At 39.4% G+C, this 27,629-nt stretch overlaps 1 protein-coding gene across 1 annotated transcript; it reads left to right on the top strand.

Annotated features, from left to right (window-relative positions):
* Window positions 1–359: 359 nt before the first annotated feature.
* On the top strand, window positions 360–27,360 carry LOC120522662. The gene is made up of 3 exons (XM_039743459.1): window positions 360–501; window positions 10,703–11,371; window positions 27,239–27,360. Exons 2-3 carry the CDS (start codon window positions 10,867–10,869, stop codon window positions 27,358–27,360), a joined length of 627 nt encoding a protein of 208 aa, XP_039599393.1. The 5' UTR covers window positions 360–501; window positions 10,703–10,866.
* The last annotated feature ends 269 nt before the right edge of the window (window positions 27,361–27,629 follow it).

The raw sequence follows: 27,629 nt of genomic DNA, 5'->3' as shown, positions 1-27,629 counted from the left end.
TGGACACTTGTGCATTCCCGGTAAACACGAATTACAGTTTCTGTTCCGTGGCTGTTTGCTCCCAGGAATTTTACCTTTTTTTGTAAACCTTTCCGTTAAATCAATTTTGTTTGGAGAACATTACGTAAGCTTAGCCATCCTAGAAAATGACATGGCCTGCCATCCTAAAAACGCATCAGTTAGGTTGCCTGGTGTATGCACTGGGATGGACTGGCGCCTCCCAACACACAACCTCTGAGAATCCAAAAAACCAAAAAAAAAACAGCTGGATCAAATGGGAAATGGAAGGACGAGTAGTTCTGACCTGGGGAAACACAATACATTCGGAGTACCTCCGTCCAGCAGATGGCGACAACGGGACGTGGTAAAGGATCTCAGACACTCAGTGGAGTATCTTGTCCTGCTGTTTTAGGACCAGTGAGCCTGCGGTTCTTCCTAACGGCACGCGTAGATCACGGTTTAAAGGAGCGATCCGAAGAAGGTGGGCAGCAGAGATGTCCGGTGAGTTCCGAAGACAGCGCGCGAAAAGACAGACGTGAGCGCCTGAAAAAAGAAGAGCAGCGCGAGCTAGCAGCCCAGTCATTGCCGTCGTGCGCTTTACGCGCACATCTCGTGAAAGAGCACTTGACATCAGAGACTTGGGCTGCTCGTTCACAGCTAATCGAAGTCGGAATGTGTGGTATCTCAGCGCTTATATGTTTCATTTCTAAACGCCCATCTGGAGTTCTTGTATCCCACAGAGGAATATACAAGTCACATCGCCGTGCAGGTATTATCCTTGAAGGTCCAGGTCCAGATTCGTTATTCACCTTGTTTAATAATTTGCACTATCTCGCTAAACATGAAGTCGTTTTAAAGAAAAATTCCAATCATGTATGTAAACGTACGGAGTTGCAGTCTGAGCACTATATGTCTGCCGCTACTTCAGTTATACTCCTGGTACTACTAACTTAAATGTGCATTTAGTAATTTATCGTCAAGTCTACAGTTTTCGAGTTTATTTGCATCCGTCTATTCATCTGTCGGTCAATGACCTTCCTCTTTCGGCTACTCCCGTTAAGGGTTGCCACAGCGGATCATCTTCTTCCATATCTTTCTGTCCTCTGCATCTTGTTCTGTTACACCCATCACCTGCATGTCCTCTCTCACCACACCCATCACCTGCATGTCCTCTCTCACCACATCCATAAACCTTCTCTTAGGCCTCCCTCTTTTCCTCTTCCCTGGCATCTCTATCCATAACATCATTCTCCCAATACCCCCAGCATCTCTCCTCTGCACATGTCCAGACCAACACAACCTCGCCTCTCTGACTTTATCTCCCAAACGTCCAACTTGAGCTGACCCTCTAATGTCGTCATTTGTAATCCTGTCCATCCTCGTCACACTCAATGCATATCTTAACATCTTTAACTCTGCTACCTCCAGCTCTGTCTCATGCTTTCTGGTCAGACCTGTTTAATCCAGCATTGGGTTGGTAGGGTGGGGTCTTTGAAGGCGACAACACTCTTTCCACGTGGATAGGATATCCATCAGTCCATGCCTGGGTGCACTTACTCATTCAGAGTCACCCGTTAACCTAACATGTATTTGGAATTGAAGTCTAGCATATTTTCACTGGACCAGTTATTGTAATAACTTGTAATTCTTATAGATTTATGTCATCTGTACACATTTCCCATATAGCACACTGCAACGTGCACATTGACTTTAACCCTGCTCTGATACCATGAAAAAAGTTACATTGACACTCCCATGGTAAAAAAAGTACTAGATTACCAGAATAAAACACTTTTTATTACAATATTTTATTTTTCTCCAAATATTATACAAAAACATCCATCCATCCATCCATTTTCCAACCCGCTGAATCCAAACACAGGGTCACAGGGTTCTGCTGGAGCCAATCCCAGCCAACACAGGGCACAAGGCAGGAACCAATCCTGGGCAGGGTGCCAACCACAAAAACATTTGTATTTAGAATATCGACAAACAGAGGTGTGTTTGTCTTAGGAACTTTAAAATAGTCTATATAGAAGCAGATACAGAAAATGTATTACAAAATCCAAATAATATTGCACAACATTTCATGCGTGAGTTTCTTTTCAGTAACTTTTATTGCTGGCATTGGTTGCACAACCATTTGCTGTGCTCTTCATAAACAAACTTCTTGCACTCATTACAGATGAATTTGATTTACTGATCCTTTGATCTGGGACAAATGTAGCATTTATTGCCCCGTCCTGAATGGCACTGGGTGGTGCTTGGAGCTGATGAGGGTGCCTCTGGTAAAATGTTGCAACTGCGAATGACCTGTTTGCCATCTTGTGGTGTTTGCTGCACTTCCGATCTCTGACGTGCATATGGAATGATCAGTGCTGGTACTTCTTTCTTTGGAGCTCTTTGTGGCACCCAAGAACAGCAGGATGCCTATTAGTGCACAAATTTCTGTCACGCTTGTATTGTACAGAAATCCAGGTTTGCCTGTGTAAATGTTTTTCACATTGTCATTCTTCTGGTTAGTCCATGTCACAATCTCTGTTATCAAGGCATCATCGAAAAATAACTCGAATGATTTCAAGGGTGTGTCTGCTTGACACCTATTCCCTTTCGGTCCTGGTTTCTGACCCCTTTTGGCTTCTGTGACCATACATATCCGTCTTTTTCAAGAATTTCACGACTGTCACCATCTTGTTCCTCTTCTGAATCTGATTCACTTGCACTTAGTTCACTGTGGGAGTCTGAGTCTTCATTGGCTTTGGGGTCGCTTTCATCTCAGCTCAAACCTTCTACAATATCGTCCTCATTTTCACTGTCTACATCACTTAGGTCACCTAAAGACACCAGAATGTCTTTGTGTGACAATCCATGTCGTTTTGTCATTGTGTTACACTGTGCATGTCACAAAACCACGAAATAACAGAAAAATACCTGTATTACATGGAAGGTACAGAGGGGACTGGGCGGTCTCTTGGTCTGGATTTTATTTTTTTCTCCAGCCTTTGGAGTTTTTTTTGTTTTTTCTGTCCACCCTGGCCATCGGACCTTACTCTTATTCTATGTTAATTAATGTTGACTTATGTTTATTTTTTATTGTGTCTTCTATTTTTCTATTCACTTTGTAAAGCACTTTGAGCTACATTTTTTGTATGAATATTGATTGATTGATTGATTGATTGACTATGACCCCAAATGCAAATACTGTAGACCCCTGCAAAGTCACGATTCAGAGTTTGCGGCCTCAGTCATTCACAGATTTTTCCTTAGAGCCTGACTAATAATTGTTAGCGGAAACCGTGAATGTCCTCTGGCTTTTTTCGTGGCAATACTGTACTGTAGAGAGAACACATAACGCCATCATAACAGTTTACCGCATGTAGCTATCTCAAGTGTTTCACTGAGCATTCTTGTGTTTTTCGTTTTGTTGTTCTTAAAGCCTTAAGATGCTGCCCAAATGCCCTGCACCTTATAAGGCTTCTGCCAATGAACCTAAGTGCCAAAAGAAGTTTAAGACCCTCTAAACCTATCAAGAAAAGCCATCAAGAAACCCCACCAGAAGAAGACCCGTCAGAAGACCCATGTAAAGAAGAGACGCCACCCGAGAGCTGTAAATCCTCTGCTTTGCTGTGCAGTCATCTTCATTACATACCTTCATCGTACTGCAAAGCTAATTCATCATCCTCATCATCATCATCTTCAATCAATATCATTCATTATTGGTGAGTACCTGTACATTTTACTGTATTTTTATTAAATTATTACATATTTACCCTTCTTATACCAAAGAAAACGAGCTTGCATGAATTACAGTACATATAGGTGTGTAATAGGTAGACAGACTACTCAGAAAGATTTGGGGTGGTAGCCCCATATAATGTCAATCAGACAACGAAAAATGTTTAGAAGTTTGTCTAAAAAACATTTGACAACAAAACAGGTTACACCGCAGGTATTTATAGGAAACAAAGATGGCTGTGTTGATTGAAGTGGAAATGGCGTCACTAACTGGGGATGGAAGTGATGCCAAAGGCTTGAACAACAACAACATTTATTTATATAGCACATTTTCATACAAATGATGTAGCTCAAAGTGCTTTACATGATGAAGGAAGAGAAAAAAGACGACATAAATAAGAATTAATATTAGGGAATACTAATTAATATAGAATAAAAGTAAGGTTCGATGGCCAGGGAGGACAGAAAAAACAAACAAAAAAAAAAAAAACTGCAGGGGTTCCAAGGCCACGAGACCACCCAGCCCCCTCTAGGTATTCTACCTAACATAAATGGCCTCAATCAGTCCTCATTGTATTCACAGTTCTCATGGAAGGACTTGATGATGAAGGTCATATGGACTTCTGGCCTTTAATCCATCAATGTAGGGACATCACGGTGCTTTGATCAGGTGGTGGTGGCGCAGGTCGTCACCACAGAAAACTGGAAAAAGAACAGAAGAGAAAGTAGGGGTTAGTACGGATTTTGAATATGAATACCATGAATGATAGTTAATTGAATATACAGAGCATCAGAATTAAAGTAAGATGAAACTATGAGAAAGCCATGTTAAAGTAATGAGTTTTTAGCAGTGTTTTAAAGTGCTCCACTGTATTAGCCTGGCGAATTCTTATTGGCAGGTTATTCCAGATTTTAGGTGCATAACAGTAGAAGACCGCCTCACCACTTCTTTTAAGTTTAGCTCTTGGAATTCTAAGTAGACACTCATTTGAAGATCTAAGGTTACGATTTGGAGTGTAAACTGTAAGACATTCTGAAATATAAGATGAAGCGAGATTATTTTAGGCTTTGTAAACTATAAACAGTATTTTAAAGTCAATTCTAAATGACACAGGTAACCTCAAAACTGGAAGTGACGTCTTCAGAAGGGAGTGGAGGCTGACGTCTCCTTTGTAGGACTAGATGTGGTATCTTCATGGGTGGAATAGCCATTTTGGAAGCCTGGATACAGAGGAGGTAGGTGGGTTGTTTTATTATTTGTCTTCCTTGTCTTCGAGAAAGAGAGACATTAGAACCCAACACAAACTCCTTGTCTCGCGGGATTTCACTCACCTCTGGGCTTGTTGACTGTCTCCTAAATGCATGTGAGTGACAAGAGGTAACATTGGTATTTTCCATTCTAGCACTGCGGGAGACATAGCTGTATAGTACTGTACAGTATACAGGTTTACCTTTACATTCTTTTTTTTAGGGTAATGTATTAAGCTGAGTTTGAAATGAAATTAAAGTGTTTTGGGGGCATATTTAGGGTTTAAACTATAAAAATACTGTAGGCATTTTTTGACCACATCCAAAATTTGCGGTTTTCACAATTCACAGATGCTCTAAGAATGTAACCCCTGCGAATTTCGGGGGTCAGTAAACATAAATAACAAATAAACAGAAAGACACAAAAACTAGCGAACATGTGTCACATTGTTAGGAAGGCCTTACAAAAAAATATGTGAAAGGTGAGGTCACTAATCATGACAGTTTAAAAAAAAAAACCAAACAAACATGGGTCGCAGAGACCCCATGGTACCACAAGAATGAAGGCACTTTTGTGAAAATAGCTTTGCAGATGGACCAGCAATCTCAGTTATATCCTCATCAGTCAAAGCTGTGCCCACTGAAAAGAACGACCATGGGAATTATAGCCATGTGATGTAGGAATATTCCCACTGATCAACAAGGTACTTACCCAGAATGCTACTGTCATCATTTGATTGCTCAGCATCATTACACACATTTTTGTAAGTTCCCTCTCTTCATTTGGTTACGCTAGCCTTTTTACAACATTGGAAATGATCATTTAGAGAATAAACTAGCAATTTAGAGTGCTTGATCACACTTTCCATGATGATTCAGTTGATTTGTTCACACATGATGATCCTAGAACAATGCTAAAAGGTTCATGTTTGCCACTGTCACTTATGGTCTATATAAGCAAGTCAAACTTGACAAAATTCAATTCAATTATTTTTATAGCAGCTGTGGTTGTATGCCATTTGTCTTGTAGTATTTTGTCAACATGTACAATAAAATGTCAGTTAATGAATCCTCTGAGAAGAGGCTCCTTTATAAAGAAGTTGTAAAAGGAGCCATAAAGAGGGGCGCGCAGAGAACTCTTTACTTGCAAGTAGTAGGTGCGTCTCCTCAGCTAAAATTCATTAGGGTGTGTAGCCAGCAATGAGTGTTTTTAAGTATCCTGGCATGGAGTTGGAGAAAGTGTGGCATGTAGTGTTGCATGAGTGGTGTGAGGAAGAGCTGAAGGCCTGAATGTGCAGTCAGCAGGGCTAAAGGCAGACACAGTGTTGAATGGAACCCCAACTCTCTTACCCCAGTTGTGACAATACAAATCCCTATCCACCTACTGCACATTTATCTCTGATGACAAAGTTTACCATCACAAACTAATATCTTGGAACACATTTACTCCATTAATGAAGGTATTACTGTACTCGTGGCATGGAGTTAAAGCAAATCTTGTGCCCAGTCCCTGTCCACATTTGCGTATTCTCCCCATATCTGTGTGGGTGTCCTCCGACATTCCCCCAGATATGCTGGTTAGGTTAGCTGGCAAACTGGTCCGTGGTGAGTGTGTGTGTGTGTGTATGTGTATGTGAGGTTTGTGCTCAGTGATACCAGGAATTTCAGTCTCCCTGAACACAAATTGAATTTGATAGATTTGAGGATGTACGTATGTGTGTCATTGTAAAGGCAATTTTGAGGTGTAAAGCATTGGGCTGAAGTTAGCAACATATTTTCAGTGGATAATGTTACTGCACAAAAGTGTGTTTTAAAAGGTTCACCTTGACTGGTGCCAAAAACCTATTTATTTGGATAGCTTCAGTTTTGGATTATTCTTCCTAATGCTAATATTTCTCAGGAAAGATTGAATCATTTGGGTATAGTATGATGGCTGTGTTGTTTGTCTTTATATTTATCACTATATTATAATACATTTTTTCACTCTGAGTTATTTAACTCTTTTGATTGATTGATTTATATATAGATAGATTGATTGATTAATTAATTTTTGGCTTTAGCAGAAGCTTCTTTGTAACAATCACCCAAAATAGGTGAAATTGCTACACTTCACCACCTGCAAAGGAAGTGGATGATGTTCGAAGGATACAGTATATTAGCATTTAGAAATATTCGGTCCTCGACCCCTCTTTCTGCACCCACCAATGCTTGACAGAAACCCAGATGGTTGCTTGGTTGGTTAAATAAGCAAGCATATTGTAATTCAGGGTACAATATTTATGCATTTACGTGAAAGGTGATTGGGTGCTCGTTCGTGATGTAATTTTCCCCGGACGCCCTCCCTCACTTTTGTATCCTCAGTGGCCAAATCTTAATCCCGGTATGAAACACACACAAACTAAAAGGCAAATCAAAAAGGGAAAGAGTAAACATAGTCTGTGTGAAATGGCGATGAATCCAGTCGTACAGTTCCCATTGATGAAAGAAAAAAATAGACCTCCGGCGAAAATGGCTGCCTTCTTGCTATCCCAAAGAATTTAGAAACACGAGTCCGACACACCAATGGGAGCAGCCGGAGAACCACAGGTCCACATATCACAACCCCTTGCCTCCTCCTGGGGATTTGCCTCACTGTTTCCAACTTCTGGGTGGCTACCCACAAGTAGCAGACATCCCTGGGTGAAGTGTGATCATGCTGTATTCTTAGGGGTAAATTGCCGAGCCCCTTGCCTTCTGCTTCTCTCCCTTTCTTTTTTCTCGTTCCCCTTAAAAAGAAAAATTTCCTGCGGAAATGTCCATTTCCTGCTTAGTTGTCATAACTACATGACGCCTGCACTAGGCAGCTGGAATCCTTACTTTGCGGGGTCCTACCAGACTTGGTTGTCCACAATAATGTCTGAAGGGATATTTCTTTGTCAACCTCCAGACCAATACAGTGACGGCCAGTCCAGAAAGCCACCCCGCTTGTAGTGTTATGTAGGCTTGCTACATATTAAATAAATAAATTAATTAGTGTATTCTTTCTTTTTAATCATTCTGGTGTTTGTTCAGACCACAGTGAGTGTGTGTGTGTGTGTGCATATATATTAGTTTAATTTTAAATACATCTACCATATATGTTCACATATAAGTCGGGTCTTGAAAACCAAAAAAATTGATCGTAAAATCAGACCCCAACTTATACACCTGTTCAAAAATGCGACACTTTATTTATTTATTTATTTTTTAACATCTTTTTGCCTCCTCCAATCCCACTTCAGTTTCTCAGACACATCGAATTTTGTTGCAGCAGCACACTTACCAATTTCTTTCTCCATTTCAACAACTTTATTTTAAAACCAGCTTCATATTTCCTTCTGATTGAATGCTCCATTGTAGATAAGGGATGCTCTTACGATAAAGGTGTATGAGGGTGTGAGATACAAATAAGTGCAAACGTCGCTTCGGGATAGTTTGGGTATTACCATGTGGTGATGTAGGCACAATAGAAAGAGAGAGAGGTTAGGCGCACGTGCTGATAAAGCTGTGGACTATGGCCAGCCATTCATCCGTGCCAATACCCCCAGGCTGCCAGAAGGAGCCCTTCCTGCAGCATGGAAGTGCCCCAAATGCCAGCAGGGAATCATGGACTATGGAGTTTTAATGCACAGCCCTGCTGGATAACGTTGGGGCCGCCAGGGGACACTGCAGGGAGGCACAGAGATGTTTATTTTCCCTACAGCCCGGAAGTACGTCCCAGTCACATGGACAGAAGAAATGATGTACTTCCGGGATGAAGAAAAAAGGAGTTTTTATCCGACCTGGAAGTGTTGCCAGTCACATGGACAGTGAGAAGAGAAACACTTCTGGGTCATGGACTATAAAGGACCGTGGGAGATCCCAGACGGGCGAGGAAGGGAACAACTTGTCTGGGAGTGGAGGATTGGTTATTGCATTTGATTATTTATCTTATTTAAGAATATAGTGGAGTGGAGGGTGCTTTGTGCGCATTATTGTTCAAATAAATGTAAAATTTGGACATTTATCTGGTGTCTGGCATCTGGTCCGAGGGTTCAAGGGGAAGACAGCACCCCCCTATCTGTCACAAGATGTAACGGTTCTACTCACATTGTATAATACATTACATTTATTTACACTACATTTCATTGTCACAAATCCGCCCAAGACTGTAACAGTGTAGCTCATTCTATATTATATGCCCTTTCATTTAGAATTGTATCATCAAACCTAATATTCTTGTCCAGATTGTTTATGCATATCAACTGGATATGTTTCACTTGAAATGTTAATGCGTTTGCTATTGTCATGCTTTTTATATTAATCATTAAAATTGCACTCTTCTACAGTATTTCATCAACTTCAGTGTTTATTGCTTTGTGCTATACGTTGAGCTCGCCCGTCTGGGATCTCCCATAGTCCTTTTATAGTCCTTGACCTGGAAGTGCTTCTGAGCCCTCAGTCCATTTGATTATTCAGCACTTCTGGGTCAGGTGAAAACTCCTTTTTTTCCTCAGTCCGGAAGTACTTTATTTCTTCTGTCCTCGTGACATGGAAGTACTTCCGGGCTAAAGGGGTAGTAGAAATCCTTGAGCCTCCCTGCAGCATCCTCCGGTGGCCCCCATGGTATCCAGCAGGGCTGTGAAGGAAAACTCCATTGTCCATGATGCCCTGCTGGAATTTGGGGCATCTCCATGCTGCAGGGAGGGCTCCATCTGGCAGCCTGGGGGTATTGGCTGGGATGAATGGCCGGCCATATATCACAATCTGAATACACAATGGGAGGTCTGTAACTTGAAAGTAGGTCTTCTGAAAAGGTCTTAGGAGTCATAGTTATCTACATCCAGGCAGTGTACAAAAGCAGTCAAGAAAGCTAACAGAATGTTAGCTTATATAGCACAATGTGTAGAGTACAAGATAAGGGAGGTCATACTGAAGCTTTATAACGCACTGGTTAGACCTCACCTGGAGTACTGTGGACAGTTTTGGTTTTCAGGCTACAAAAAAGAGACATAGCAGTGCTAGAGAAAGTCCAGAGGAGATCGACTAGGCTGATTCCAGGAGCTATGAGGAAAGATTAAAGGAGTTGAACCTTTTCAATTTATGCAAACAGAGTGAGCGACGTGAATAAAGTGTTTAAAGTTATTAAAGAAATAAGTACAGTGGTTCCCAGCTGATACTTTAAAGTTAATTCTTCAAGAAGAACACAGAGACGTGGTTGGAAACTTGTTAAGAACAGCTTTTGCACAAGTATCAGGACGTTTTTCTTCACAAAAAAAAAAAACAAAAAAACATAGACACATGGAATAAATTACCACATAGTGTGGTAGACAGTAGGGCTGTAGGGACCCTCAGATCACAACTTGATGTTATTTTGGATCATCTAGGTGAATAGGATGGATGAATTGGTTGGGTGGTATGGCCTTTTTCCTTCACAATTGTCCTAAAGCTATCAATTTCAAATAAACCGTAAGGAGCATTACTTTAGATGGGATAAAACTTTTTTGAGGAGCCGTGAAATTTAAGAATACGTTGACAATTAATGTTATTAAAGTGTTAATATGAAGCAGATGTGCACATCTCAAGGAAACTAGGTCTATTTTTTACAGCTCTCTCTACAATTGCATTTAAGTAGACCTTGCATCATTTGTTTTTAAAATTTGTTCACAAACATTTGTAAAAGATGTAGAGAGCTTATGTAAGTTTTCTTTTCTCTTCACAGAGTTAAAGGAGCCACCTTATCGCTTAATATGGTTATGCACTGAGATACTTATTGGCCTAAAGGCTGGGGCCAGGAAGGTGAAAAGGAAATCACTCAAGAGCAGTGTAGACTCTGTGATAAGGAAGGTGTATCTGTGAACATGCTACCTTCTAAAATATATTTCCATGGAGCAGCAAAATTCTTACATTAAGGATGAGGACACAGAATGGACTTCTGTCCACCTCACAACAGGCAGTCCGTGCAAGTCATTGAAAAACTGTGTCATGGAGCAAAAACTGGTGCATATCAAGGAGGAGGACTGTGAGTGGGGTCCTGTCCACCACGGTTCAGAGAGTCATTCAATAAAAGTGAAGGATAGTGCAGAGAAAGTTTCAATTTTTAAAAAGGAAGAATCGGAGGAAGGCTATATTGGCAATAAAATGGAGGATTCTGAATGTGCAATGCGAAACTATGAAACTGTAAAAATTCTCAAAGAAGATTTGTCCTTAGAGAATGACTTCAGTCCACCAGCTCATCCAACCTTACAGAAAGGGGCCACCAAAAAAATTCTGTGCTCTTCTTGGCCACAACTGAATCCTAAATTTCCACCGGTTGAGGCGGAAATCACTCGGCACATATTTTGCACAAGAGAAACAAAACAACAGATATGTACAATGCACACTGGAATTGGTAAGTAATGTAATTCACTGAAAAATTAGGATTTCATCTGGAATTACGTTACTGTTTTTATTGGTGGTAGGAAACATGAGCAGGTTTTGCATTTTGTATTGCATTTAAAAGAATATAGAGATTTTAATAATTACAGGCCACATAATTTGAAAAGTAAACAAACGGGTTCTGCACAAACCTGTGAAGACTGTACTGTGTACAACATTGTTACATTTAGTAAATGAACTGCAATATGCAACTTCAGTACTAGCTGAATGGGTTAGCTTGTATTTCCTCCAATTTCCACTACTTCTTCATCTAAATTGAAGTCCTATTAGCAATTAGTTGTACCATCCAAGCAAAAAGCAGCTGGAATAAGGTTTACAAACTCATCCAAGATACTTTTTGACTTGTAGGCAGTCTGGGCCTCTTACTTCTTCTGTAATTGGAATGGCATTATATGACACAATGCCAGCAAGCTCTCTCTGCCATCCTCACTACCCCTGCCCTACAACTGGAAAGCAGAAACAGATCAGAACTTGTTATATAGAGTATTAAAAATATGGGCATCAGTCTACTGACTGCAAGAGAAATGCAACATTAATATTGAAAAAAAGAAACACAAGATGAATTGTATTTAAAGACAGGCCAGGATACATAACCAGGAGATCAGTAAACCAGTAGCCAAAACCAGAGCGCAAACCTTAGATCAGAATCAAGTAACCAAAACAACTTCCATATAAAAACAAGAAAAAATGAACAGTAAGTATTCTGAGTGAATCGAATCTTGGACCCCCAGGAAGAGCACAATTCTGACCTTCACACATTGCAATGGTGACATCACACACTTCTCCTTGTCCCTGCATAGCACAAACACCTTAGCAATCATCAACTAAAATTTCCCAAAAAGGCAGTGCCCACTGAAAACAACATAGTATTGTGGAAGAATACTATTAATTTTCAACATTGTTGAAAACATATTCCTTGAGTTTCAAAACCCTAGTCTACACGTATAGATCTATACTAATAAAAGGCAAAGCCCTCACTGACTGACTGACTCACTGACTCATCACTAATTCTCCAACTTCCCGTGTGGGTGGAAGGCTGAAATTTGGCAGGCTCATTCCTTACAGCTTCCTTACAAAAGTTGGGCAGGTTTCATTTCGAAATTCTACGCGTAACGGTCATAACTGGAACCTACTTTCGTATACTGTATACGGCCATAGCGGGCAGCTCGGTCGCCGTGTGACGCGGTTGTGTCTTGCGTCTTGCATCATCACGCCTCCCACGTAATTGAGTGCCTGCCCATGTAAGGTAAATATTTGCGGGTGAAGGACTGTGCTTCAGCATATTCATAAGTAAGGCTGCTGCAGCAGCTCTCCAGCCTGCACTGTTTTATAAACCATGTAATTGACTGCCTGCCCATATAAGGCCATTCTTGGGTTCTGCGGTTCACTGCAGTGTGTTCATTCGTTTCCTCGCTTCGCTAAGAAAGCAGCCTTCTCACAGCTTCTGCACTGTTTTATAAACGAACGACATATAAGAAAGTCCTTTTTCCTTGCTTCGCCAACGAAGCAGCCTTTTTATTTAATCCACGGGTTCTCCGCTGATTTATTGTTCATTTGTTACGATTGTTATAGTTATTGTGTAGGTATTTTACACTTAGTTTACTGTTCATTTACCAATTTCCTTTATTTAATCTGCGGCTTTTCTGCTGTTGTTTTCTTCGTTTATTACTATTATAGTTATTTCATTCCCTTTCTTTGCCTGACTACCTGCCCATATAAGGCGCTCCGCAGTTTTTTTTGTGAGGCAGCCTTTACACAGCTTCTCCGCTGTTTTATTCTCCTTGCTTTGCGGTTCTCTACTGTTTTATTGTTCATTTATTACGATTGTTATAGTTATTGTGTAGCTATTTTAGACTTAGTTTACTGTTGAAGTACCCATTTCCTTTGTTTAATCCGCAGGTTCTACACTAATTTTTTGTTCCACTGTTACGATTATAGTTATTTATTGATTCCTTTCTTTGGCTGGCTGCCTGCCCATATAAGGCGCTCCACTGTTTTTTTCTAAAGCAGCCTTTACACAGCTTCTCCACTGTTTTATAAACAAACGCCATATAAGGCCATCGTTTTTCCTTGCTTCGCCAACTAAGCAGCCTTTTTATTTAATCCACAGGTTCTCCACTGTTATATTGTTTGTTTATTATGATTGTTATAGTTATTGTGTAGGTATTTTATACTTTGTTTACTGATCAAGTACCCATTTCCTTTATTGTTCCAACTGTACCCCTATTAAAATGTCTATCGAGGTGATCACCATCAATCAAAGAACTACCGAGTGGTGTCCATGCCCGGAGATGGCACCTGCCTTTTCCATTCTCTATGTTACATATTGCACGGACATATCAGACTCACTTTTGATATCCGCAGGGACATTGCGTCTTATGTATTAAATGACTGGGAGAGGTTCAAAGTGTGGACTGAAGATGGTACAGGAGATAATTATAGTACACAGGAGCACTATAAGACTGAAATGCTTAAGCCCTTCACCTATGGTTCTGCATGTGAATTGATGACTGCTGCTGAATTCTTTGGTTGTCGCTTTCAAGTGTACCGAAATGGGCAAATATTTTACACCTTTGGAGAACCGTCAATGCCTCTTAAACATCTTAGATTCACAGGTGACAATTTGAGTAGTGGATACTTTGATGTTTCTGAATATTTCAACTCTCAAAAGCTGGATGCAAAGTTATTGATGAGGCCGGTTGTATGCTTACATCGATTGACACATGCTGAATGTCAGTTCAACACAACTCCAGCTGATTATCACAGCGGCAATCCAAGCTGTGAGAACAAAGTAAAAAGGAGGCGTATCAGACGTCGTGGTAGATTTTCTGATACAGCTAGACGGAATCAACTTCGTGCAGCTGCCGCCAAATACTCATGGAAAAATCCGCAAATTAATAGGGACGCTGTCGCTAAATACTCGCAAGCACATCTGGAAGTTAATAGAGACGCTGTCGCTAAATACTTGCAAGCACATTCACAAGTTAATAGGGACGCTGTCGCTAAATACTCAGAAGCGAATCCACAAGTTCATAGAGACGCTGTCGCTAAATACACGGAGGCAAATCCACAAGTTAATAGAGGTTCTGTTTCTAGATACGATCCCAATAATGAAAAGCGGCTCATACGAAAACAACAGGTTTGGCTCAAAAAAGCCAATTGTGGATTTGCGTACGACCCAAACATACATTATGAGTCTGACAAAACAGTACACATTGGATCCATGGATGTTCACTGTGACTATTGTCAAGCAAAGAAGTGGAAATGCGAGTCTCCTGGTTTGTGCTGTAACAGTGGTAAAGTCTCTCTCACTCCTTTATGTAAGCTTCCTCATCTTCTTGAGGGCCTGTTAAATGGCGAACATTCTCAAAGTGAGCATTTCTTGAACAACATTCGAAAGTACAACAGTGCATTTCAAATGATATCATTTGGTGCTAACCATATCATTGAGGGGAATTTTATGCCTTCATTTAAAGTTCAGGGACAAGTGCATCACTTGATTGGCAGTCTTTTACCTATGCCAAGTGAGGAACACAAATTTTTGCAAATTTATTTTGTCGGGGATGATGAAAAGGAAGCACAAATCTGCTCCACTAATTTTTCTGGACTTTACATGCCCCTGGTCAAGCAATTACAAAAAATGCTCCATGACTGTAACACTTACATCCAGGACTTCCACTCCACAATGGACAGTATTTCAGATGATGACAAAGACTTCAAAGTTGTCATTCACGCAGACAAAAAACCATTACGTGCACACAAAGGCAGATTTAATAAACCTACAGTTCATCAAGTTGGTGTTGTCATCATTGGGCAAACATTCAACAACAGAGATATTGTCTTGAAAACCAGAGACAATAAACTACAACTCATTAAGGAAACCCACAGATCCTATGATGCACTTCAATATCCTCAATATTGTCTATACCTCAAGTTCATGCTGCCAGTAAATTACCTATGAAAAAAAACGTCTCTGCAGCAAACTTCTATTCATATTGGCTTATGATCAGACAACATCATGATAATATTATCCTTTTCTTCCGAACTTTGTTAAATCAGTTTTTAGTTGATATGTACGCAAAAATTGAATCCGAAAGACTAAATTATATCAGACTAAATAAAAAAAAACTATGGGCTGAAAATTACATTCACTTAAAAGATGCTATTGACAAAACGACACTGATTTAACAGAACTTGGTCAAGCTGTGATATTACCATCTACCTTCACTGGAGGACCTTGCTATATGCACGAGTGTACACAAGACGCAATGACATATGTTTGTCGTTATGGCCGCCCTGACTTATTCATCACATTTACTTGCAATCCTAAATGGCCTGAGATCACTGAAATTCTCCTTCCACGTCAAAAACCTCTCGATCGCCACGACCTTATCAGTCGTGTATTTCATCTCAAGATTCGCAAAATGATAGACTTGCTCACGAAGAGTAACATTTTTGACTGTACAAATTGCTACATGTACACCATAAAGTGGCAAAAGCGAGTTATTCCCCATGCACACATTCTATTGTGGCTAAAGGATAGGATTAAACCAGCTCTCATCGATCAACTCATCCGTGCAGAAATTCCTGATCCACAGACTGACCCTGCCCTACACAAAATAGTAAAATCCAACATGATTCACGGCCCATGTGGACCTCATAATATCAACTCGCCCTGCATGATCAACAGAATATGCACTAAGAAGTACCCGCGTCCGTTCATCTCAGAAACTCAGACCGGAGAAGATGGTTGCCCTCAGTACGCGGCGCACCTGCTGATGGAGGTCATACAATTAATATCAAAGGAGCAGATATCGACAACAGATGGGTGGTCCCTTATAGTCCTGTGCTGTCCCGCTTCTTCAATGCTCACATCAATGTCGAATTTTGCAATTCAGTAAAATCGATCAAATACATCTGCAAGTATGTTAACAAGGGAAGTGACCAGGCAGTATTTACAATACAAAATCAAAATGATGAAGTATCTCAATATGAAGCTGGTCGTTACATTAGTAGCTCTGAAGCAGCCTGGCGCATTTTCTGTTTTCCCATTCACAAACGTTTCCCTCCGGTCGTTCATCTTGCTGTGCATCTTGAGAACAGACAAAGAATTTATTTCACAGAAGGCAATGTTGCCGATAAAGTACACAGTCCACCACAAACGACCCTTTTAGCGTTCTTTGACCTTTGCAAACACGATGATTTTGCTAAACAACTTCATTATAATGAAATTCCATCATATTATGTGTGGGCAAACAACATGTTTCATCGAAGGAAACAGGGCAACCCTGTACCAGGATATTCGGGAGTGAAAAAGCATAACATACTGGGACGGGTCTACACTGTACACCCGAATAACTCTGAATGCTACCATCTTCGACTGCTGCTCAACAAAATCACAGGTCCCACATCTTTCAAATCTCTCAGAACAGTTGATGGTGTCCTACATCCGACCTATAAGTCAGTCTGCAGGGCACTCGGTTTATTACATGACAATATCAACTGGAACGAGACTCTACAGGAAGCTGCTCTATCTCGCTGTTTTGATTTGGGAAAATGGTTCAAGGGATTAAAACATAAGTAGGCAAAAATCAGAGAGAAGAGGTCTGTTACTTAAATAAAATTTACTTATTCAATTATAACATATAAATACATATGAATGGGTTATAGAAATAAATACAGTATATAGGCTTAAAGAGACAAACTTATACTTACAATAACATACATACATACAGTAACATACATCAAAAGACCCAGAGCCATCATCCTAGACCAGTAGACTGAGGAGCCGCTTGTCAGTCTTGTCAGAGGACCAACTCATTTTTGTCTTTCAAATACCGGGCGGTTGCGCCTTTCCCCACGGTTGAGCGTCCAAAGAAACTGAGGGCGGAACCTTCCCTTATATACTAATTAGGTGTCCTTGCCCAAAAGCGGCCTACGTGGAAGCAGTGTATGCAGAAGTGATAAGTTTCTCACACCCCCTCCTTCCACGGGACACGGCGCTATGTTTTTCTTCTACTCGGCCTTGAGACTAGTGCTTGATACCAGAAGACACAGTAATATGCTTACATGTGAAAAAAGCTTCTCGAAGTGAAAACAACTCCTTACATAGCCATGGCTGTATCTTTAGAACATTCCCGGCTGTTTCTCCCAAAACATTAGTAATGCAGCTGGGTTTCGCGCTGAGCGACCAACGCCCATCTGCTCTCTTGATCCCCCCCTCTCTTTAGAAAAATCCTTCCATTACATTCGGCCCCTCGCTCAGCGCAAACCCAGCGCTCTTGCCCTTCTTGTTCTGATTGCAATTTTTCGTAAAGCACAAAATACATATCAGTTGAATATAGTCATTAAAGCAATAATGATAATAAAACAATTGTCCATAATAAATGCTTTTTCTTCGCTTGGAGAAATATTTTTCCAGTGAAATTACAATTTTTCTTCAACCCAGGTACTTTGCATCGTAGAGGGTCACCTCCTGGGGAGCGGTTACTAGCACTTCACCCAAGGAGTTTCTTTTGATTCGGTATTTCATCATCCACATTGTCATCAAGAAAAGAATAAAAATCTTTAACCGAAGGTGTCCATGGTTCAAGAAATTGGGTGCACACCTGTTTGACAACAACTCTAGTAGTAATTAATTAGGAAACTGGTAATAGCAACAACATACCATTCAAATATATATATATAACAATACCATTAAGAGAATAATTTCTACTTCACTAACATGAGCCCCCATGATTCCCAGGTTCAAATAAAGCTAATACTAATTAATATTATTGGTGATGATACAGATGGCATAAATATTTATCTTAAATAACTCAAACGTTCCCAGTTTTAGGTTGCCATCGCTGTGCACAATGATAATCGGAGATAAAGTCCTTACACACCTCACCATGCTCACATCTTAACACACTCATTTATAAAATTGCCCAAATATACACCCAGCTGTGGTCTCAACCTTGAGCCACCTTTATCACATTAATTCAGCCATCTTGTGGACAGTAGGTGTCAATCCTCCCTTCGGAAGATGTCAGCACTACCTTCCAAAATGCAAATCACTGGGTCATTTTTGAGGTCACATTCATTTCAATTTCAAGGGTTATACCCAAGCTTCTTATTAAGGATTCATATCTTCAGAGATCTTCAAACTTCATCTGGGCTTTTAATTCACAGACCACATACTCACCACTGTATGTATAAGACACTCCATCTCCTATGGGCCAAATTATTACTTCATTTCACTGATTTCCATACTCATCGAGCCATGATGTTAATCATGTGACCTGTATCACCATCAACATGCTAGCCTAAACTGTTTTATCCTCTTCTAAAAGCTATGAATGTTCTGATCTATAGTATGTGTCCCTTATCCCCAAAATACTAGTTGTGTGTGTCATCCCATATGCTTACTATTATTCTTTTTAATTAAATAAATGTACCTAAATGTAAAGCTCTACATTATTTGCTATAACACTACAATCAATAACCTAAAATATCTAAATGGACTGAACCTAACTAGTAATAGTGCATTGTCCCTTCAATGACAATCACTTAACAATCTCTAATAGATCCCTTATGTTAGATTAGATTCAATTCTGATTAACTTTACAAATAACCAAATCATTGGTCCTTAAAGGTGACTTATTATCTCATACAAAATATCAGAAGGCATATCAAAACATTTATCTAAAAAATATCTATTCTTAACCACTAGAATTCATAATAATTATGTAATATTCCCATTAATACAAACATTCATTAAATACATATTATTTAGGAATCCCTATATTCTGCTTTGTCTACAAATAATTAGCTTTCCCTTCTATATCTTTCATACTTCACAGTTCAAATACTTTTAATTTCAAAGATGTTGCCATTTGTCAAACAAGTGGACAGTCAAAGCAGGCTCCAGCAAGAACATTGAGCCCTGCAGAGTAAAAGTGTGACAGATTTTCTTCTCTTAATAAGAACCAAAGCAGGTGTTGGGGTCCAACATCCCAAGCAAAAAGGACCCAAGTAGGCAGATGTCATCTATGATTCGGAATCCACGATGATCTTTTGGGCTCAAACATCACCAGCATAGTTGAGCTCTTGGCAGCAGGTATCCATGATGCCTGGAACTGGAATCAAAGTGCGTTGTCCAGTAGTCAGCTGATCGATGGCCTGATTCATGACCTGATTCCCTCTTTGGTATGGCTGGGTTCTCCTTGGAGTCAGATCATTAGTTTATCTGCAGACCTTTATCACAGCCCAATCTCTGGTTCAACTTCAAATGCTGTCATCTACGATGCACTAGGAAAAAACAGCTTTCACCTGCAGACGTAAAGACTTAAAAACGCTCATTTAAATAGTCAGCATATTAATTCTTCATTGGTAGCTACTTATGGATCCAAAAAACAATCTGTCATAAGATGTCAGATCTGTTTCGTTGGGGGTACCCCTATTAAAAATATTGCTAGCAGTGAAGAAAACGGTCAGTTCAATCCAGTCTGTGCTTGTCTAAGTCAATTTGTCTTTAAACAGTCAGAGTAAAAGTTTAAATTGATAAGCACAAAGTTCAAGTCCTCCTTTATAGCTGTTTCCAGTTTGGCTGTGGTTGCAATTTCCACTCAATTAAAAAACGTGTCCCAAGTCATTATTAAAATAAAGTCAATCAATGTATTACAAAAGGAAAAGTACTCAATAATAAATCATTACAAAAATTGGTCCCAATAATATTGACATAATATTCAAATTATCTGCATTTGTTCCAAGATTTAAACTGGTTTCAAAATGTAAAATTTAAACAAAATTAAACATAACATATCAAGCAGTCAAGAAAGAAATCCACAATCTAGACGGGTAAATTCTAAATCTTTTCCTTGGTGACATTAAATAACCAAAAAGTTAGGCTCCACATTTCTTCCCCATGTATCTAATCACAAACCATTGTTCAATTATGCAAAGTCCTAAAAACATTTTTCTTTTTACACAAGGTGTTCATTTTTAAAGTTTCTATACATGTATCCTAAGTAATATTTCTCTTTCTTTTTATTACTAATTATTAAAATACCACATTACATTTGGATCTTAATAAAATGTCTCATTCAATATTTCATTAATGCATCAAAAATATAAAAGTGAACCTTCCATTAGTTTTGTTGTGATCCCAGTATTCCACTGTATTTCACACAAACATGTCAATATTACACAGAAATGAAAGAAGGAAAGAAATCAATATATTAGAATGCCCTATAATGCAAAATGTGTCTTTATTTATTTACTATAAGACCCTCTAAGAATTTTGCACATTTCCACCCATATTTAGAATGAAAAACCCACTTCTTTATCAGGTCAATTTTTCCCAGAATCTCAAACTAAGAAAATACTTTAAATCTACTTCAATTATATACACTGATTTTCTTTTCCCCATAACCTTCTGTCAAAGACAGTTGATCTTGCACATTCTTTCATTGTTATCTTCCAGATGTTTTATTACACGTCTTTCAGAATGTTGACTCCAAAGAGCACAGTCTGTTTTTCTCTTAGTTAGCCCTCCTTATTCCCTTTCTTTCACTTACAGTTTGGCATTGGCTGTTTTTATACTGCCACATGCCATTCTTCATACCAATTGTCGCATTTGACCACCACTAAACAAATGCACACCATATTGTCACTTACACTTTCCTTTATTACCACGTACAAGTAACCCTCACATTATAGCAGCTTTCCTTGTACTCATACAGTAAATTTTGTTTTCTAAGCAGCACTAATCAACATAGGCTTTGAAAGGAGTATTACCAATAACCTGCTTCATTTTGCTAAAAGAATGTCTCCTTCAATCGAAATTTACTCATTTTAATTCAAATCCTCCCTTTTATCAGAGTCTGGCCACTACTCAAATAAAAGGGGTGCTCATATAATATGCTTAATCTGGAGACCTTTTCATATATTTTCTAATTTAGAATTAAGAGCTCTTTTAATTCCAACATTTACATTCTCATTCCTACACATAATAATATCAATTATTTAATTCTTGAAAACATATTTTTACACATACTTTTAAACACACTGAAACTTATTTAACATACACACATAGGGATCCCTCTAATACACTATTTAACATACACAAAATCACCCAAACCATTGTTTTAACAAATTCAACTTTACCTCAGTTTTGTCACTTATTATCACTTATTATTTATTTTAACCCATATTTACTCAGAGCTCTGGAAGTTTATATGCACACGGCAGCTTCAGCAAATCATAATTGAACTACATTACCCAGAAGTCTCCGTGTTTTTGCTTTCTTACTCCCAAACACACGTACGCACCCATGGAACAAATAACAGGCACGCTCACACATTTTTAGCACAAACATATTTACACACACACAGAGAACAATTAATGCTCAGGCATACACATAATATACAGGCACACACATTGAATAAGTTCAGCACAGACATATTCACATACACAGACATTAGCGAGCGCCAGGTACCTTTGAAGTTAAATACAGTGCACGTTTTCTTTTTCGCGCATTATATTCTTCTCAACGCTTGTTATTCTTTCCCCACAAATATAAGTACAGATATATACATATTTGCACACAAATCTATATACTCAAACATTTGCCTATCGCTTAATTTTTCTTTTTGGTGCTATCCTCCTACATTTTTCTGAAGGCTGTTTTACTTATCAGACTATAATATAAAACAGCCTCTCATGACGTTAGCGGATGTTAACTGTAACAAGATTCTACTCAGCTCGAAACGGCGCTGGTTTCTAGATCAAGGAGACTCCATTGGCGAAATGACTCGGCGACAACGAGGAATTGCTTCCGTGGCGATCCATTCCTGCGACAATTAGGGCAACTCCAACTATCAAGAAATCACGCGGTTCGATACTACAGCAAGACGGCACTCTCGTCAAAAAGACTAAACTGTCGTTGAGAATATTAACTCAAAACAAACAACATGTAAGCTTCAACATAAATAACAAATAAACTCGAATCATGGCATAAGTGCTAACCACTGCGCCACCACACACTTTAACACTGAGCGATCGTTGCTTAATCTGTATGGCATTCTCTTTATACATTGCTACGTGTACTGCTAGCTGCTCGCAAATTTTTAGCCAGGTATTTATCTTGGCTATGCATAATTCTGCCTTTTCCGTCACCCCCTCGGCCCGCTGTACCCGCGGCAATAATACAGCTACCTGGGATTCGGCCATCGAGGCCCGCCCTAACGCACCCACCAAGTCCATTTGCATTTTATTAAGCGCGGCTAGTACATTCACTGGTGTTTGGGGCCTAAACTTTGCCAATATTGTGCTAATCCCAAACCCCCATGTCTCAATTCTCTAGCGCAGTCTTCCCATACCGTTTCCTCCCAGCCGGGAAGAGGTAAAGGAGCCGTGCCAGGGTTTTTATCCTTCTTCTTAGACATCTCTGATTTCTTTTTGCCTCACTCAATAGTTCAATATTTTACCAGATTCCCCAAAATCCTGCAGCGACTACAAAATGTTTTGATTTGGGAAAATGGTTCAAGGGATTAAAGCATAAGTAGGCAAAAATCAGAGAGAAGAGGTCCGTTACTTAAATAAAATTTACTTATTCAATTATAACATATAAATACATATGAATGGGTTATAGAAATAAATATATATGCTTAAAGAGACAAACTTATACTTACAATAACATACATACATACAGTAACATACATCAAAAGACCCAGAGCCATCATCCTAGACCAGTAGACTGAGGGACCCCGCATGTCAGTCTCGTCAGAGGATCAACCCCGCGTGCCTTTTATCAGATACCCCACGGTTGAGCATCCAAAAAAACTGAGGGCGGAACCTTCCCTTATTTACTAATTAGGTGTCCTTGCCCAAAAGCGGCCTACGTGGAAGCAGTGTATGCAGAAGTGATAAGTTTCTCACACCCCCTCCTTCCACGGGACACGCGCTATGTTCTTCTTCTACTCGGCCTTGAGACTAGTGCTTGATACCAGAAGACACAGTAATATGCTTACATGTGAAAAAAGCTTCTCGAAGTGAAAAACAACTCCTTACATAGCCATGGCTGTATCTTTAGAACATTCCCGGCCGTTTCTCCCAAAACATTAGTAATGCAGCTGGGTTTGGCTGAGCGTAGCGCCATCTGCTCTCTTGATCCCCTCTCTTTAGAAAAATCCTTCCATTACACTCGCTCACCTCAAAAGATCTGTAAACTATTTGCTGTCATGTTGGTGTTCTCCCAAATGGAAAACCCCTTAAACCTATGGGAAAAACATAAAGACAGCATAGCAGAAGATGTTAGGAGACAGACTGAAAGAGATCATATATGAACAGAAGTCCACCAGCGGTTAAATTTGATCTTTAACAAGTGTCTACAGTTGCTTGAAAACTACGTGATTGCTATTGGAGGTCAATCTCTTCATCATCATGGTTTGCCTTCACCTTTAACAGAACTGGCACAACTTGTGTCAAATCCCGAGTACTTGAAAGAGACATCTTACAATACCTCATAATTGGCCAATATAGTCACAAATAACGAGTGGTTTGCTAAATAGTGACCAAAAGTCAGTTTATGAGCAAATCATGAGCAGCATTAGTCTGCCACTGCCACGGTGTTTTTCCTTGATGCTCCAGGAGGAACTGGTAAGACATTCCTAATAAACCTTCTCCTTGCAAAATCCGAGCAAAACGTAACATTGCCATAGCTGTGGCTTCTTCTGGCATTGCTGCAACTCTTCTAAAGGGTGGCAGAACTGCTCATTTAGCTTTCAAGCTGCCTCTGAACCTCAACCATACTGAATCCCCCATGTGTAACATATCAAAGCAGAGCAACATGGCTGTAGTGCTGCAACATTGTTAGCTTATTGTCTGGGATGAATGAACTATGGCACACAGAGCAGGTATTGAGGCTTTAGACAGGACAGCAACAAACTTATGGGAGGCTTGACAGTGTTGCTGGCTGGAGACTTCCACCAAACCCTACCAGTGTGCCCAGAGGAACACGCACTGATGAAGTTAAAGCATCTCTGAAATCTTCATACCTATGGCCACAAATCAATGTTGTTACTTTAAAAATAAACATGAGAGTTCATTTGCAAGGCGACAAAAAAGCCGAAGAGTTCTCTGCTCTTCTGATGAGTATAGGTGATGGCACCTTCATACAAGAAAATCGTAAAATAAATATTCCTACAAATCTCTGTCTCATCGTGAATACCTTACAAAGCCTTCTTGAAAATGTTTACCCCGATCTACGAAATCTACACCAAAATGAAGTCTCATGGTTAAGAGAGAGAGCTATCCTGACACCAAAAAATGACATGACTACGACTATAAACCACATTTTACTTCAAGAACTACCTTCACAAACAAAAACATATCAATCTGTTGATTCAGTTGTAGAAGTAGAAGACGCGGTACATTATCCGGTAGAGTTTCTGAACACTCTAAATCCTCCAGGCACTCCTGAGCATAATCTCATTTTGAAGGTTGGGGCACCAATAATATTACTGAGAAACTCACAGCCACGAAACTTAGAAGCGCGAGACTTCAGGTCACATCTCTACAAAACAATCTAATTGAAGCAACTATTTTTACTGGCAGTGCCTCAGGTGACACAGTTTTTATTCCTCGCATCCCCGTTATACCATCTAATCTCCCATTTCAATTCAAACGCGTTCAATTTCCAGTGAGGCTCTGCTTCAATGACAATTAATAAATCTCAAGGACAAACACTACAAAAGGTTGGCATTGATTTGAGGCAGGATTGCTTTACACATGGCCAACTGTATGTTGTATGCTCAACAGTAAGCTCAGCGCACAGCTTGGTCATATTACAACCGGAGGGCCGAACTGACAACGTGGTATACAGAGAGATCCTTAACAATTAATTTTTGACATATTTTCGTTCAGTCTAAAAATGTTAACTTTTTTCTTAATAAAAATATTCAGGCAGTATTTCACCGCTGTGAAACGCGGGTATTTTGCTAGTCTCATATAAAACCCAAGAAGAAAACATAAAATTAAATGGGGCAAATAATCATAACAATCACCACCTCTCCAATGGTTTTTTGTGACACTTCCCATAATCTTAGACAAATGCCTAAAGTTGAGGAAATTAAGTATAATCTTATACAAAGAAAATGAAAGTAAGTCCAGCTGCAACTAAAAATTAATGTTACCATAGGGCAGTGCTTCTCAATTATTTTCTGCCATGCCCCACCTAGGAAGAAGAAAACATCTCGCGCCCCCCGCGCGACTATAAATAGTATCATCTGTCTATAAAATTGTTATAAGTACACCTCTGCATAACACTGTATCCTTATTAACGTATAAGAGAATAAAAAAAGAAAGAAATATGGACCAATTTACAACAAAGAATAGGTTTATTAAATGTAACAGAAAAGATTTAAAGTGCATTCTAAATTAAAAAAAAATTTAAAAGAAAAATAAAAAAGCATGTTCCCCGAGGTCAAACGCGCCCCTCTTGACGGAGCCACGGGGGGGCGCGCCCCACTATTTGAGAAACACTGCCATAGGGGTAACTGGCAAATCTACAATCAGTTGTGTTCATACTTACCATATATACTTGCGTTTAAGTTCTCCCACGGATAAGTCTGGGCTTGATTTTACATAAGTGTTATACAAAAATTAACTGAATTTAATTTAACAAGTCGGAAGATTTCCTGGCGTACTTTACAATTTCTTATTGAAAGTGGGCACACAAACTGAGCAATAATGCTAAATAAGTAAACAAAAGATACGTATATACTCACGGATAAGTTCTCCCGTGGATAAGTTGTGACTTGATTTTACAGTATAATTTCGGTATTGTATAATGTCAGCTCGAATAAGTCGAAAGCGGAAAACTCACGCTATTAGTCTAAGAGATCATGATATGTTAACGCCCACCTGAGATAGTAGCCATGGATCACACGGCCTTTTTTTCTATGTGGGTGTGGCAATGCGCTGTATCGGCATGCGCTCCTCACCTCTCTCTCTATATATATTGTGCCTACGTGACCACACGGTAATACCCAAAATATTCCGAAGCAACGTTTACACTGATTTGTGTTTTTTGTATCTCACACCCTCATACACCTTTATCATAAGAGCATCCCTTACCTATGATGGAGCGTTCAATCAGAAGAAAATATGAAGCTGGTTTTAAATTAAACGTCACTGAAGTTGCGAAAGAAATTGGTAACTGTGCTGCTGCAACAAAATTCGATGTGTTGGAGAAACTGATGCGAGATTGGAGGAAGCAAGAAGATGTAAAAAAAAATACGAAGTTGCATTTTTGAACGGGCGTATAAGTCGGGTCTGATTTTTATGATCGATTTTTCAGGTTTCAAGACCCGACTTATATGCGAGTATATAAGGTATGCTTTTTTCTCTTTGTTCCCTCAGTGACATCAAGAAAATAGCAGAACATGTCATGTATTTGTGTTGCTGTTGTGTAAAACAAAAGGTCTACTAAAATAAGTCTTACTTTGTATGGCAGAGAAAAGTACTTATGTGAACTTGGGTTATGGACAGTCTGATTTGCAACTTTTGTCATTCCTTTTTAACAAGCCAGGTGATCAACATACTACATACACAAAAATGCAACAGTTCCATATACCTAGTTGTATTATTTTTGTCTCTTTGTTTTATTGTTAGTACACAGGTAATTAAAGTTTCGTTTGTCATATGTGCATGTATGAACTAAAATTTAATCTTGTAAACCCTGGACATGCCAGTAACAATATTTATTTGTCTGTTTTTAAAGTTTATCTTTATTTAAAGTATATTCAAAGTAATGTATATCTGTGTTTTTCTGTAGATTTACAAGAAAGTCACAACTTCTCACAATCTTCAGTAGCTCAGACCTTGCTTCAGTGCAGTCCTGATCTTAAGAGACAAACAAAAAATCACCCTGGGGAAAAAGCGTCATTGCTGTACTGAATGTGGCAAAGCGATTCATTGGTTTAAGCCATCTAAATCGACATATAAGAATTCACACTGGAGAGAAACCTTATTGCTGCTTTGAATGTGGCAAACGATTTTCACAAATTAGCCACCTTCAGAGCCATGCAGTAATTCACACTGGGGAAAAACCGCATTGCTGTTCTGATTGTGACAGAAAATACTTACACAGGAGCAGCCTGAAAAAACATTTAAAGCTTCACACAGGAGAAAAACCTTATTGTTGTTCTGAATGTGGCTATCGATTT

Source organism: Polypterus senegalus, unplaced genomic scaffold (genome assembly GCF_016835505.1).
Source record: "Polypterus senegalus isolate Bchr_013 unplaced genomic scaffold, ASM1683550v1 scaffold_930, whole genome shotgun sequence".
Lineage (NCBI taxonomy): Eukaryota > Metazoa > Chordata > Cladistia > Polypteriformes > Polypteridae > Polypterus > Polypterus senegalus.
Note: the sequence above shows the minus strand (reverse complement) of the source record. Positions and strands in the feature narration are given on the sequence as shown.